The following is a 15887-nucleotide window of genomic DNA, read 5'->3' on the forward strand; positions in this document are numbered from 1 at the left end:
ACAATAATTCAATCAAGCAGCAAAGCTTTAGAATGTGACATTTGTAGAATGTTGACAAAAGCAATACATTAAATCAGTGAAGTATAAAATTTAGCATGGAAATGTTTGTAATTATTTTCATGTGTAATGTGTGCTATCAGATGAAATACTTCAAGCAGAAAATATAACGGTCTGCTATAACGTTCACTGAAGCCAACTAACACATCAACAAGGCATGATTGTAGATTATTTTGTACATAGAATCATTGATTTAAAATATATTCATAAAACGACTATTTTTCTGTCCAGTTTTTCCCATATTGCACAGTGCAGGTGTCAGGCTTCAATTTCTGTTGTTGTTATTGTTTTCTGCAAAAGCGGAGTCAGGTATTTATCTGTAAATTAAAATATTACTTATATTTTTTTCCCCTATCTCATCTCATTTTCAATCAGTGGGAAATATTCCTGAGTTACATATGAATAACATAAGGAACAGTTATAATAATAATAATGATATTATACAGTACATCAAACTTATATAGCGCCTTTTTGGACACTCAAAGATGCTTCACATAATTGGCAGTTTAACAGAAATGGTGCAATAACAACATGATTAATTTCAATAAGACCCAAATACCATTTGTATGCATATTTTTATGTGTGCATATGCCAGTTCATGTCTGGGGGCTGTTTCATATTAAATTATGTAAGAATATGTGCGTGCATAAGAACATAATTTAAAGATTTTTGCACAACTTTGCTTAAATCCCTCATACTGTGCATGCATGTGGTAACAGTGGAAAGGAACAAATGCATTTTAACTGGAAAAAAAACTTGCAGCAGAACCAAGGGTGGTTCAAAAAACGTTTCTTATTGGAAAGTAAATCTAAGTCCACACAGTAACTAATGGCAGCAACTAAGTTTCATTAGTTAAACAGAAAATCACCGGGCCAAGAAAAACAAGAAAAAACACAGCCAGTAAGTTGTAGCTCCTTCAGTGGTCCTGTCTGGTGAGTTTTATTTAGTTTTATTTAGTTTTTATTATTTGTTATTGTTTTTCATTATTACCATCTTATTCATTCATACCGGGAAGTATTGTATTCTCACTAACATAAACAACATAAACAAACGACGACAATGATTGCTCTGAGCTGTCACTGCAAGGATTACTCTCAATATCATGCATGTAGTAATTATCCACATTTTATTAGGAGTCAACATTATTATAAAGATTTTCAAGTTACAAAAAACAGGCTCTGATGAGTTCATTTTAACCAAAGGCAACCTTTTACCTATTCATCCAAATTAGAAAAAAGGCCATAGGTGAGGAAATATTCCTACAAAACCGAGGCACACAGCTTGCTGATCCTGAGGGTGGCAGCATAAGTTAGGAGAAATGCTGAGAAAGTTTTACCAGAGAATGCTCAAGTTGAGATGAGGCATAAACATAAACACGCAAGCTGCAGAGCTTCTTATTTTCCCAACTGTACGAATAAATGCAAGGCGTCCTGTCTGTACCCACAGTTATTATGTACAATCAGATCTATGACTGTTCAGCTCCGCATTCATGCAGCGTGAATATCAGTCAAAAAAGGTCATTATACAATCAAAACCCCTTCACAGAGCAGACTGTCAGTAAGGGAAAAGGTAAACAATTAACACGCCATTAGCAAACACCTGCGCTTTTTTGGTTTAGTGTTTTATTTCACCGTGAAGGAATTTTACGGGCCTCCGCACATTTATAATATATGCTTCCTGCAGCTACAAGTCCTCTGTAATGACCCCTGGGTGAATTATGTTGTCATAGTGGACGCAGGGTGTGATTTTGTGAATTATGTAATAGAGAATTTGAAACAATAATTTCCCACTTCACACGAAACACCCTCACAGACCGCAGCACAGTTCTTCTCCCCCCCTCTTTCTGTCTCTCTCTCTCGGTCTCCCCGCGAAGCCCTGGAGCTCCCCGATTGGCCGTCGCGGAGGGGGGCGTGCGTATAAACAAGCGCTTGAGCGGCTCTCATTGGTCGACGGCGGCGCCCCTCAAAGCTGTTGCCTGGGCGATGCGCATGCAGCTTGGTCAACCGCACGATCCCGTTACTGTAGCCGCTTGCTGCACTGAAAACAACGTCGTTGGTGGGTGGATATATCTGTAAGGGCCCGGCTCCATCATATTTTTTTTGAACCCCCCCTCCTCACAAACACTGACTGAGTGAGTAGTTTCCGTTCTCGAGACCTGTAAGTTCAAAATGGCAAAACGAACAAATTAAAGAAATGCCTAAGCTTGCGGTTTGTTTAGGGGCTATTTTAATTGTAACGCATGTTTTTAGTGTTACCAGACTAGACAAGTGTTTCTGTAAGCGTCTAATCAGAGAGAGAGAGCAGGTTAGAAAGCTGCTAATGAGGCACTTGGTTGTAAGTCTTTAGTGTTCTGCCACTGTCTGTCTGACTTGTTGGATTGATTGCTCTGCGCTGTTATGCATCCTGTGGGCAGCGGTGGCTAATAAGGCGCACATAACACACGCTCCCACACACGGCTTGCCCTGATGTTTAGTGCAGGCTGAGCACAGAAAGGCGTCAGGACGAGCAGGTCAGATGCTCGGATAGGTCTTTTTTTTTTTTTAAATAGCTAATGATGCATCTTAATTACATCAGGATTATTATTGTTATTTGTTTTTTGTGCACTACTTTGGTGGAGCTTCCAGGAACGTGCTGCGACGTCGTTATACAGACTCGTCGGTTTCGTCTATAATTTCTGTGATTCATTTCAACGTCGGTAAAAGTGCGAGGATTCTTATGGAGACCCAATAGTGCCAAAATTCAAACCATAAATAAAACCATGAAACACTTACAGGCTTCGCACATCCATTCCCACCACTTGATCTGTTTATAGTTATTTCCTGTTACACATACAAGTTTTGATGTATTTTATTGGGATTTGATGAGATAGACCAACTTAAAGTAACATGTAATTGTGAAATGGGAACATAATGACTTTGTTTACAAAAAGCTGCATAGTTACAAATCTGTGGCATGCATTTGTTTCCAGCCCCCTTTTACTCTTGTATCACTCTGATATGACTAAATTCATTTACTCCTCCACCAAAAACTGATTGGAAGGTAGGATTGCACGCTGCAAACCTACAAGGCATGATTATTTTTATAAGCTGGTACCATACCATTAATAGCCACTTATGTGCTCCACAACTCTGGCCCCTATGGAAGAGTGGAAAGAAAAAAATTGCTGTTCAGATAAAGACCAAATGTGTCGATGTTCGTGACAAGCCCGTAGAGGACACAGTAAAAATGTAAGGACAGGCTCTGGTAAGACCAAAACGGAAATTCTTCGCCAAAGATTATGTGTGTCAGAAAACTTTTTATTTTTTTTATTTTCCTTTTGTGTTTGATTTGATGTTTTTTTTTTTTTTTTGTTTGTTTGTTTTGTTGCTTCAGTTTTATGTATTGTTGGGCCTTTATGAGTCTTGAGTTTTTGCTTTGCTCTTATTGTATTTTAAGCCTTGCAAAAATATTGGCTGTTTTAATGTAGCCAAAGGCTTTAAATGTTCATGTGTTCGATGTCGACCTCAGAAACAAACGAATGAAATGCAATAGCATGAGTGCCCCATCAGCAAAGCCTGTTGTTGTCGGCATCATCCTGTGGAGATGCATTTCATCTGCTGGGACTATCCCCCAAAATCCCGATAGAATACCTTAAAATGTATTTTTATGGTCACGACGAGGAAAAGTTCAAAGTGTTTGTAAGGCACTGTAAATGTGTTGTTGATAAGGGTTATACACCAAAATACTGGTTCAGTATATAACTCGGTTTTATCTGTTTCTCTTCGATCAAGAGAAACAGATAGCTTAAATGCTTTTACTTTATTAGACGTTGAACGCTGAAGTTTTTTTCAAATTGATGGTAATTTTGTTGTATTTGGGAACTTTAAATTTGGATTGATTATTTTCAATTAATTAAGGATAATCAGGTATAGCCAATGCCTGGATAGATAGATTATAAAAATGAAATTTTCCCCCCCAGTACTTGTGGTATTTACATTCGACCTGAAGTTGTTTCAGGTGAGTTATTCAGTAAAATGCTGACAGACCTTTAGTTCAATCCTCCTTTCTTTCTCCATTGTCCTTTTAGCTGAATAAGGATCCTCAGGTTTCCTTAAGTAGCAGACTTCAGTGATAGCTGGGAGTCTGCACTGTTTTTAGTTTTTATTTCTGGTGTTGCATGTTAAAGTTGCACAGTGGACCACAGCTCTGTGCACTTTTTTCTACACATAAACCTTCTGCATGTGGTCTGCTTAAAACAACAAATACAATCAAAATGTGAATATATAATTAGTTAAATATGCTTTACAATCATAGAGGTCATTTATATATTTTTTACTGTCTTTACTTCTGTATTAACATACACAGTTTGGGGCCGGGGTTAAAACCGCCCTCGATATAATTGGTCTAAACTTAATGTGCCGTGCAGGTAAACAATCAGCAGCTTGAATGATTTAAGTTGGGGGAATTTAAAACAGGAACATTTAAATAATTGCATAAGTCCTTTTCTACGATTCAAATAAATTGATTTTCATACATTTAATAATGGATACATGTAAATACGCATGAAATGTTATCATGTCCACTTGCGTGTTAACGATGATGTGTAAAAAAATTATCATTTACTGATTTATTTCATCATGGTTGTTGGCACTCAAGACAGACCACATGAACAGGTTTTGCTGCGAATTCCACACATTCCCTCCATTACCACGCATGAGTCATTCTGTTGATACAGACAAAAATAAATGATCCAAGCTTTTCCTGATCATGTAAGCCTTCCAGATGAGAGCCCTGCGAGGAGATGGCTCAAACCTGCCCTGAAAAGAAATGGGCTGCGTGCCAACTGATACAACACCACATGACTGCAGGTGAACAAATATATATATATATATATATATATATATATATATTTAATTCTTTCCTAAGCCCCCTCTTTAAGACTGGCAACAGTTGCTGTCAGTTTACCCTCATCGACGATTCGTCGGCTGAGTGAGATAAGACCACACAGCAATATTTAAGCGATCAGGGAGACAGAGTTTATTTTTGGTGCTGAGGTTCTGCATGGCGATGAGCGGCCCCGGTGCCAACAGAGCTGTAGGAGACTGGGAGTGTGAGTAGGCAATGGCTAAGTCCTTGAGCTCTCCAGCAAGGGGAAGATGAAATGGGGAAAGTGGTGTCTGGAGTCCTATCTGATTCAATAAGCGTAAACGAGTGCGTGGATACCAGAGGAGGCGCTTTGATCACATTAAGGATATTTGTGTCTCTGTTAGGCTCTGCCGAACAGGTAGGAAAACCAGAGGAAGTCCGGTTTTGTTGTGTATCTGAAGCGCCAGATTTTCATCTTTTATCTGTAAACCTCTTGTCAGCTGCGTTACTCAATGTTTCGAGTTCCCTAGCGTCTGTTTTGACAGTGTTGTGTAATGTCTTCTGTGGCTCTGAAGCAGTGTTATTTAAGTTAATTTTTTTTTTCTAATAATGTAATCAGTTATGATAGGTAACGCTTAAGACTTTAGCTGTGAGGCAGAACGCTGTCGTTGCAAACTGGGAGCGAGGAAATTGAATAATTAGGGCATTTTACAGGCGAGGGAGGTCTGTTAAAAGAGGATTAGAAACTGTGGGATCCGCCGGTTTTTGGGACTGTGATTAAAGCCTTCACTGTGCTCATTTAGATCCTTTTTTTTGTGCCCATCTCTCACTGGTCTGCAGTTTGAAAACGGTGCAGAAGGGAACTGTTCGCAGAGTTATTGGCTTCATTGTTAGGCATGGACCAGGATGAGATTCTCACAGTATGATAACCAGGAGTAAAAACACCCTGCTTTGGTGGATGGGTCATTTCTCACCATGGTTTACACACGACCCCTTGGGTATCATCCGTATGTCGTAAAAGTTTTAGCAGTTTCATTACATACACTATATTATTCATTTCAGCTGTCTGAAGGGTAATTTCTCTTTCTTGCGGAGTCTAAATTGCTAAACTAAACGATTGGGTGAGATTTAAATCGATCAAATTGTCTCTGTCTCCATGGAAGGGTAAACAATGTTTCTGTACTGAACGTTTGGAAAAATTCTGATGAGGGATTAAAGCAGATAAAGGCCTGGAGGTTAGAAAAGATCCCCATCCTAAGACAGGAAGGGGTACCTCCAGGTAGGCCAGATGCTGCTGGAAGATTATCATGTTGAATAAAAGCAGCACAGCCAGGGGATAAACAAGTGGATCACACTTGTTTGTTGCTTGGATTGGGCACAGCTTATTGGTTCTGCGTGTGCTCGCCGGTCACTGCATCATTATTGTCCGTCTCCGTCTCGCTCCATTGTCGTTTTTTTTTTTCCCCTCCATTTGCTCTAACCCACCACTCACAAGTCGACGTGTTTCTGTCACATCTACCGCTGTCGTGCCAAGGCCAGAGACACAGTCATCATTCTTTCAAACCCACTTGCTTTTACACTCAGAGTAGGAGAGAGTGATCAGTAGCCGGAAGGTCGTGTCCTATTAAGCTTAACCTTGCCAGAAAAAGATGATTACTGAAAGTTAATTCTTTTCTTATGCATTCATGTGCATTTTAATTTTAGAAAAATTTTTACAGACCTCCAAACTTTATTTGGCCTTTAGATACGCTGAAGAACATTGTGTGGAGAGTTTATGGAATAGGTTTCCATGACCAAGGGGTTGCATGGTGTGGAGGAACTTGACTGGCCTGAGTCTTTACCTCAAGCAGAGCCGACTCTGGACTGCATCAACAGCAGACGCCTCAAACTCGCTCCTCAAAGAATGGTCGGATGTTCTCATAATTGAGACTCCCAAACCTTGTAGCCCACCTTTCCAGACGCGTTGAAGCGTTTGCAGCTGCAAACAGTGGGCTGACGCCATGTTAAAGCCTTCCTGGTTAAATTGGATTTCATTGAAGTTCGTGTGTATCTGTAAGCAGGGGATTCAGTAGTTTTCACAGCATTCAGGCACAAAATAAGAAAAGAAAAGCAGGTAAAAGGAAGAAGGGATAACACAGTGCTCACATGAGTGCTACGTTTACAGTGGCTAGCTAGCTAGCTGTGGTTATAAAATATAGTGTTAGCTTATTACAAGGGACAGGTGACACTTATCTGAGTTTTTGAACCAGAGCTGTCCAGGTTATTCATGACTAGAAAAAAAACTCCAAACATCCAAATTTCTCCTTTTTTTGTGGGCAGGGGTAGAACTGTAGCAGGCATTTTTACGCCAGATGATTGGTAGTGCACAGCAAAATATCAAGAATCAAGAAGCTTTATTGTCACTATGTGTAACCATAATTACATTTTGGTGAGGCAGACACCAGCTCAGAATGCATATAAGTACACATAATACACAGACATAACAAGACTTGATCATTCCTTATTTTTATTATTTTTTTTAAAGGTTGCTTGCACTGCCCCACAACAACACTCCACTGAGGGGCTTAAGTGTGCATATAGTCCTTAGCAGCTAATGGACTCATTTCAAGTCATAAAGTCTGACAGCAGACCACAGTACTGTGTAATGAATTTAGTTGCAGAATAAATGTGGTGGAGTGGCAGGACTGACTGAGTCGCTCCTCAGTACAACTGGACAAAACCTTCTCTGGGATCTCATTTCAATCATTTTAAACCATAGGAACAGTATGATGGAGAACTTTAGTATTTCTGAAAAAAACTGTTACCTTTAGCATGCGGTAAGACTACTAACCGGTTCATGAGTAGTTAGAATTTAGGCTTTTTGTGATTTTGGGATCATTGTAGTATAAACAGATTTCCCAGTTAATTTGGACAGCGACCTTTAAAGATAATTGAACTAATTTACTTCGGTGCACTGCTTTTATGCAGGTGAAGACGAGCAGCTGGAAAAAGACATGAGTGGCACATTATGGATTACAGCAGATGTCCACATCCCTGGGGCCACCAGCTGGCCGCCTCGTGCCGTCCTGTAGCCAGGGCCTCAGTGCCTGGGCTCCATGCACCTCAAACATCATACCTTTGACTTCATGAAGATCCTTGACATCGGTGATGTAATGAATAAATTTGAAGTCCTTGGGATTGTGGGTGAAGGTAAGGATGCTTTTCTTATTTGGAGTATTTTATGTTCAAAAAGAATAAGTGGTCACAACCACTTGAATGTATCGTTATGGGATTTTACGTGGCAGATCAAACAAAGTAGCACAACAGAGTGAAGCACGTGGCTGCATCATAGAATCATAAGGCCAGCTTTGCAATGCTATAGCACAATGCCAAGACATGGCCGCCCGCTTACATTAAAAAATGCAGAGCAAGGAGAGCATTAATCACAGCAGCAGCTAAGAAGCCCGTGGTATCTCTGGAGGAGCTGCAGAGATCCATAGCTAAGGTAGGAGAACACGTCAACAGAACAATTGGTAGTCATTCACTGCACAAATCTTTAATTTGTGCAAGAGCAACAAAACAATAACGATTGCTGATTGAAAGCCATAAGAAATCCCAGTTACGGTTTGGCACAGGTCGTGCAGGGGACAGCAAATATGTGGAAGAAGGAGCTCTGCTCAGAGGAGACCAAAAAGGAACTGTTTGGCCTACATGCTGAAGGTAATGCATCCCCGTGTGTGGCAGGAAACTAGCAGCAAACAGACCATACCCACAGTGAAACATGGTGGTGGTGGCATCATGCTGTGGGGAGTCTTTTGGGAATCCTTAAGAACCTGTAGTAAAACTTGACTCTTTATGTTATCCAACAAATCTAGCCCAGCTTGAGCTGAAACGTAACTCTCACATATCCAGTCGGACTGAGTTTGAGTTGTTTTTAGAAAGAAGGTTGAACTATTTCCTGCTCTAAATGTGCAAAGGTGATAGAGAGAGATATCCCAGGTTAGGTTGCAGCTGTAATTGCAGCAAAATGTGGCTCTGCAAAGTATTGGCATGTATCATTTTCCTTCTACTTCACCCTTAATGTGCCATGTTGTCCTGGTCTCCAATGTAAAAGATTCAGAAAATATATGTATGAATTTACATAGATGTTTGTTCTTATAAGCTGAAACAATGTGAAAATGTTAAATGAGCACTTTTATTACTTTGATGCTATTCTTATATGATTTAAGTAAACATCCACAAAGAAGTTTAACTTAGTGTTAAATCCTTCCCTGATTTATCACTAAGTTAAAATCCCTGAAAATTTTACTTTTTTATGAAGTATTTTTAAACTCACCTACATTAAAAATAGGCACATAATCAAAAAGATCTCAATTTGACATAAGGCACAATGTCTTGGTACTATAATCCATTAAATAAAGCTTTACTTGGTTTCTTTGCATGACATTAAATGTCATATAAAAATATTTATACAACATCCACAGTGGAAATGTAGTCAGCTTCAGTGGTCCATGGTGGTCTGAAAGTTCGGCCCCTCTGAAAAGCTGCTTCTGGTTTGTTTTTTTTGGCCTCGAGCAGCTCGGTTTAGTATAAAGTTGCAGCAGCCCTGAAGTGAGGCCGCCCACTTGTCCCAGTTTTCACGCTCCTACACTGACATTTAGAACGTGTGTATAATGTGCCACTAGAGGACACAGGGAAACTTTGAGTTAGAAATTTAAAAGCTGAGTGCCTCTTCAGTGACGAGCTGCTCTGGAAGGAACTCGGTGCTTTTAGTGCCACATTAAAATATAAAGCTGTACCAGTTTATCTGTCTCACATCAGCTTCAGCCTCTGCCCTCACACTCATGGTTCCCGTGTTATTGACGTCCCCCCCATTGATTGTGAGTTCAGTCAATTTGGCTAATGATTTAGGGCTAAGTGCTTTATGTAGGTTAGCCCCAGCAATTAAATGGACTCTTATGTAAGCATTTACCGTATCTTTATTTTTGTGTTTATTATTTTTTAAAGAAGGGGGTGGTTATCTGGAAATAAATTGGTGGTTTTAGAACTTTTAGAACATGTGATCTAAAAATATATTTTTTTCCTTGGTGGAGACTAGGCTGGGTGATATGGTTTAAAAATAAAATCTCCAATTTTGTTATACCAAACCCAATTAACAGATTTTTTTCCCCCCTCCTTTTCGTTTCACAAAAAGAAAATAAAGAAATTATTTGAAAAATTTGCTTTTCTGTCAAGCATTTTGTCGGAGGAGTTGACATGAATTTAAAGTGCAACTAAAAGCAAGCTGTGAAACATGCTTGTAAAACAAGATGGCAGTCCTGCTGTTGTAAACAATGAAAATATAACAAAACGTTTGCTACTTGAGATATTACACAATGTGCTAAGAACAGGCGTCGCCTCAGTTGTGTAACTTCCATATAACTTAAAGGAAAAGTAAAGGCGTGCTCCAAAGGCGCAGGGATAGTAAGTCCTCGACGCAGCTGACCTGGATTCGATTCAGGCCTGAGGTCCTTTACCGCATGTCTTCCTTTCTCAAACCCCCTTTCCTGTCAGCCTACTTTGAAATAAATGTAAATGAGTAAATTAAAGTGCCTTGTATTATGGTAAAAAAAAAAGTTTCCTCTTTACAATATTTTGAAAATATATTTTCCGAAACATGTATTCAGCATTGCAGGCTATTTTCATCATGGAAGCCTAATGAGTGCATTTGCAAAATATAATACTATTTATTATACAGATAGGTCAAAACATTTCCTATCTAAGGAAACCCAGTAGGTTGCATCAAGTCTTGACAAGCAGCATTCACTCATAGAGTCACAGTGGATGGTTGTCTGCATTGTCCATGGCTTTGCAGCAATCCCTCATACTGAGCAAGCATGAAGTGACAGTGGAAAGGAAAATTCCCCTTTAACGGGAAGGAGAACCAGGCTCAGCGTGAACGATCATCTGCCTCGACTGACTGGGGGTTAGAGAAGACAGAGCAGAGACACAGAAAGCACAGAAGCACACATTGATCCAGGAATCTGTTCTATATTAGATGGTAATAGCAGGTGATCTGTCTTTCCTGGATGATGTCACAGCTAACAGAACGCCAGACCAGGTGTACCTACTCTGAAGAAAAAAATGACAGAGAACAAAAAGTTAAAACCTGAAATGACAACAAGCAATGTAAACTGGAGAACAGTAGAACTCAGCAGAGTCAGAGAAATAGGCCCTGATGTCCTCCAGCAGCCTAAGCCTATAGCAGCATAACTATAGAGATAGCTTAGGGTAACATGAGCCACTCTAGTTATAAGCTTTGTCAAAAAGGAAAGGTTTAAGCCTAGTCTTAAAAGTAGACAGGGTGTCTGCCTCACAGACCAAAACTGGGAGTTGGTTCCACAGGAGAGGAGCCTGATAGCTAAAGGATCTGCCTCCCATTCTACTTTTAGAGACTCTAGGAACCACCAGCAGACCTGCAGTCTGAGAGCGAAGTGCTCTGTTAGGAACATACGGAGTAATCAGAGCTCTGATATATGATGGAGCTTGATTATTAAGGGCTTTATACGTTAGAAGAAGAATTTTAAATTCTATTCTTGATTTAACAGGAAGCCAATGAAGGGAAGCTAAAATTGGAGAAATATGAACCCTCTTGTTGATTTTCATCAGAACTCTTGCTGCAGCATTTTGGATCAGCGGAAGGCTTTGAACTGCATTTTGTGGACTTCCTGATAGTAAAGAATTACAATAGTCCAGCCTTTTTCAGCATCATTCCTGGACAGAATATTTCTAATATTGGCAATATTCCAGAGGTGAAAAAAGGAAAACAAAATGTAATTGATTTATCGCCCAGCCCTAGTGGAGACTGCTTACTGTGCCTTGCAAAAGTATTCACACCCCTTAACCATTGACATTACAAACACAAGCTTTAAAGTATTTTATAAATAGTATTGTTAAATAAAGGTTTGTCTTGCATTTGCATTCAGCCCCCTTTCCTTTGTCACCCCCAGAATAAAATCCAGTGCAACTAATTACCTTTGGAAGTCCCCTAATAAGTCATCAAATTCCACCAATGTGTAATTCATTTCCAGTGTGAATGCACATGTTCTGTGAAGGCCTCAGAGTTCTGTTAGAGAACATAAGTGAACAAACAGCATCATGAAGACCCAGGAACACAGCGGAGAGGTCAGGGAGAAGTTTAAAGCAGGGTTGGGTTGTAACACGAGATCCCGAGCCTTGAAGGAAGATCTCACAGAGCTCTGTTCAACCCTTTATTCAAATATGTGATGAGTATGGCACAGCTGCTAAACTAGCTACACAAAGCCACCCACCTAAACTGACAGGCCGAGCATTAATCACAGCAGCAGCCAAGAGCCCAGTGGTAGCTCTGGAGGAGCTGCAGAGATCCACAGCTCAGGTGGGAGAATCTGTTCATGGGACAACTGTAATAGTTGTGTTTCCCAATAAATCTGACCTTCATTGAAGATACGGTTGCACTTTGCTCCAAGCCAAAACTTTAGGTATGACTGAAAACTAAAGTATCATGGTGTGGGGAACACCCTCCGCTCTGATTGGTCAGAGATGATGTCAAGATGGATGGAGCATATTATTACAGGACAATTCTGGAAGATGCAAAACCTGGTAGACGCAGCTAAAGGCTGGGGACTAAAATGTTTGTGTATATAATATGAGGTATTTAGATAAAAAAAATTGGTACAAATCTCTTGATGTGCAGATATTGCAGAGACATACCCCAATACATATGCTTGTATAACTATCAGACTTATATTGTAAAAAATAAACATAAAAACGCTGCATCATTTACCTTTTACTTATTATGATGCACTTCTTTGTGTTGGTCTATAGTAGCATAAAATCTGAATAAAATGCATTGAAGTTTGTGGTTGTGTTGCTACAACCTAAACATAATAAAACTAATAAGATACTGTATCTAAGAGAAGCTTGGTGATTAGGAAGAAGCAATTTATAGCATTGTACGTTATCAAAGAAGCATTTTTCTCAAAGTAAAAATGTTAGTGGATAAGCCTTGATGTAAATTTGTAAATGAAATAGAAACTATTATAGTGAGTACTTTGTTATTTCATGCATTTGTTATTTAGCTTTAAGAACACAAAAAGCTTTTGCAATTAATCATAAATGAGAAAGAATAAAAACTCTGCTGTATCAATTACCACAGGTTTTATCCTTGGCACGTTGAAGCTGCTTTTCACCGTTTTATATCTGACATGTGTAAACTGTGTCAGTCTGGATGCGTTTACTGGGTATCAGAGCAGCATCCCGCTGAGACAGATAGCTTTCTGCAACCCCCGACATCCCTGAGAAAGAGCACAGAGCAGTTTGTCATCGAGCCTGCTCGGTCCAAAACTTTCTCCTGAAGCCTCAGGGGACACAAGTGTGTGACTGCCAGGGCGGTAACATCAGAACCACACCAGCTTGCCAACACTTGTGTCCTACTTACCGAACAACCTGTGCTTTTATGGGTTGAAGAGGTTCTTAATTCATGTTCAAGACGTAGGAAGCATGACAAAGAGGATTTAAAATACTGTGCTGCATTCAGACACTTCAACTCCTGCTTCAAAAGTTTGACCATTGCATTTTATGTCCTTAGAGAATTTCCACGTATACATTTGTTTAGTGTTTTTTTTTTTTTTTTTTTTTTTTATCGGCTCGAGGATGTTGTTGCCTGTTCAGTTCATCTGAATGCAGGATTAGGAGAAATATCTGTGATTGGTTGTTATTCACATGTTTTGCTTCCATTTTAGGTGCATATGGTGTTGTTCTGAAGTGCAGACACAAGGTAAGGTCAAAACTTTGATCATATTCATGTCATGCATTTTTCACATTAAAGTAGCTGGTTACACGGGGGAGGTCCCAATCAGGACTTTCTTTTTTGTACCTGTCCCTAATCTGAGTCCCTGACAAATATTCCTACAAGTACCTTGTTTATGCTGCAAAGCAACACACCACATTTGATCTGCATTGCATGGTATACATTAATATTGTGATGCTCTCTAGGAATGCAGAAGAATTTAATTTAGTCTGTCCAGGTGCTGCTTAACCTGACCCTCGCCAGATGATTCAGGTTATGCTCGGAGCCGTGTGGAGCTGAATTTGTTCCCAAATAACTGTATTTGTTCAGTTATATTTAACTGAATTTTAAATATATAATTGATAACTGAATTTGCTCCCAAATTGTAACGCATCATGCCTGTGCAGTTATCAGGGTCATGACAACAGTATCTGATTTGCATCTGACTTAGGAGGATGGGTGAAAAACAGCAGCGCTTCAACCAAGAGTTGCTCAAGTGCGAGCCGCAAAAACTGACTCCTGGATAGGTGTCAAAACGGCTTCAGAAACCCTGAGAGAAAGTCTGGTTACCTCCGATTTAAGCCAGTTTGCTGTTGAAACTGTTTGTTTATAAGACCGTCCCCCAGCATACTACAAAAATGGCTTATCAAATGGAGTGGAGGGGGGGCGGGGTGTGAAGTGCCTCCTTTAGATTTAAACGAGTTGCTCTCAGACACACCTCAGAACAGGGGTAAAAAGGAGGAATGTGGTGGTAAATTAACGAGGAATTCAGACCATAGCAGTTCTACTTTATATGGATCACAACTGTATAACTTCAAATTGACAAAGAACTGAAAATCATGATATGTCCTCTTTAATGTCATCATAGTGTGTTAGCTAAAATTGCGTAATCATTGAATAATCACTTCTTTCTAAAGATATATTTCCTATTCTAAACATTGCGCCGCATTTTTGAGTGTAGATCAATGTGAATAAACTAACATGTGGTTCCTAGTTTGTGGGGTCATTTAGCACTTTCAGCATATATGCTTTTATTTGTTTGATTCATTGTTGAAAGGGAACCATTGTGACAGCGATTTTTTCAGTCCTGATGTTATGATGCTGCTTGATCCAAAGTCCTACTTTGTTGAAGTGCAAGGCTAATGTTGGCATGTTTAGTCTATTCTGTAATATGATTATTTGAAAATGTAGTTTATAACATTGGTCTGTGCTGTTCCAGTTACTCTTGTGCAAGCAATACTACTAGACAAAGTTGTTCCTCTGATTCCTAAACTTTTATTAATTTCTTATTTTCATTAATTTAATGAATAGTATTTTGCTGCTCTCTGTGCAGTTTACCTGGGACACCTCCACTGTTGCTAACTCTTCAGTGAGATTGTTTTTGCACTGTTTAATGACGAAAAGGATGCAAAATGCTCTCTATGAGGTTCTGTTTTTAAATATAAACGCTCAGCAAGCTCCTTAAGTTGTCAGCTGAATAGCTCCCATTCAGCTGGGCTGCATGGTGGAGCAGAGTCAACGTCTCAACCAAAACTCACCGATCTGCTCAGAAGGCAAGGATGTGATGACAGAAAAGCAGAGGGCATTATGTAAAAAATGGTAACATGATAGAAAAGGAAATGATGCCAAAAGTTCAGTTGATGGTAAGGGCTTTGTGGGGAATATTAGTGTTTAATAGATTTTATTCTATTCACTGTATTTGTTTCTATTCAGTAACCTAATTGGTTCCTATTTTGTGATATTTTATACATATATCCAAGTTTAATAATGTGTAAGAAACCACAATTTTTGTTTATTGAGTCAGTATTTAATACAGGTGGCACAATAAACTACTAAAATATAATGATGTGGCAATTTTAAAACTCAGCTTATTATTTAAAAAAATAGCACTTCATGTTTTGGAAAGGCCCTCCTGACACAAGAGAAAACTAGAGTTTTTAAGAAAATGGCTGCTTAAAATTAATAATTAGTCCATCAATAAGATCAATGAACTTTAGATTAACTTATTAATCGATAACTTGCATCCCTACTTGAAACCTACAACTAGTGATTTATTTTAGACAAAGAATATTTTACATTTACATCCTGCTTTGACCATACATGGTTAATTTCCAGTCTAGATACTAAGTGAGAGAAGTAAGAATGGTACGTACTTTCACAAGTCGTTAACAACACCAGCAGAAGGCACTACATTAGT

The 15887-nt window shown here is 39.2% G+C and overlaps 1 protein-coding gene across 5 annotated transcripts in view; it reads left to right on the top strand.

Moving 5' to 3' along the window:
* Nucleotides 1-2044: 2044 nt before the first annotated feature.
* LOC105925384 (cyclin-dependent kinase-like 5) overlaps nt 2045-15887 on the top strand; it is an 81657-nt gene continuing 67814 nt past the window's right edge. Inside the window, exons 1-3 of one of the 5 annotated variants that reach the window (XM_036141513.1) lie at nt 2045-2214; nt 7870-8091; nt 13644-13678. In XM_036141513.1, the coding sequence (XP_035997406.1) occupies nt 7998-8091; nt 13644-13678 (129 nt within the window). In that variant the 5' untranslated portion in view covers nt 2045-2214; nt 7870-7997. The remainder of the gene's footprint in view (nt 2215-7869; nt 8092-13643; nt 13679-15887) is intronic. The other 4 variants (XM_036141512.1, XM_012861193.3, XM_036141514.1 and 1 more) reach the window with 4 other exon arrangements.

This window comes from Fundulus heteroclitus, chromosome 9, assembly GCF_011125445.2.
Source record: "Fundulus heteroclitus isolate FHET01 chromosome 9, MU-UCD_Fhet_4.1, whole genome shotgun sequence".
In the NCBI taxonomy this organism is placed as follows: Eukaryota; Metazoa; Chordata; class Actinopteri; order Cyprinodontiformes; family Fundulidae; genus Fundulus; species Fundulus heteroclitus.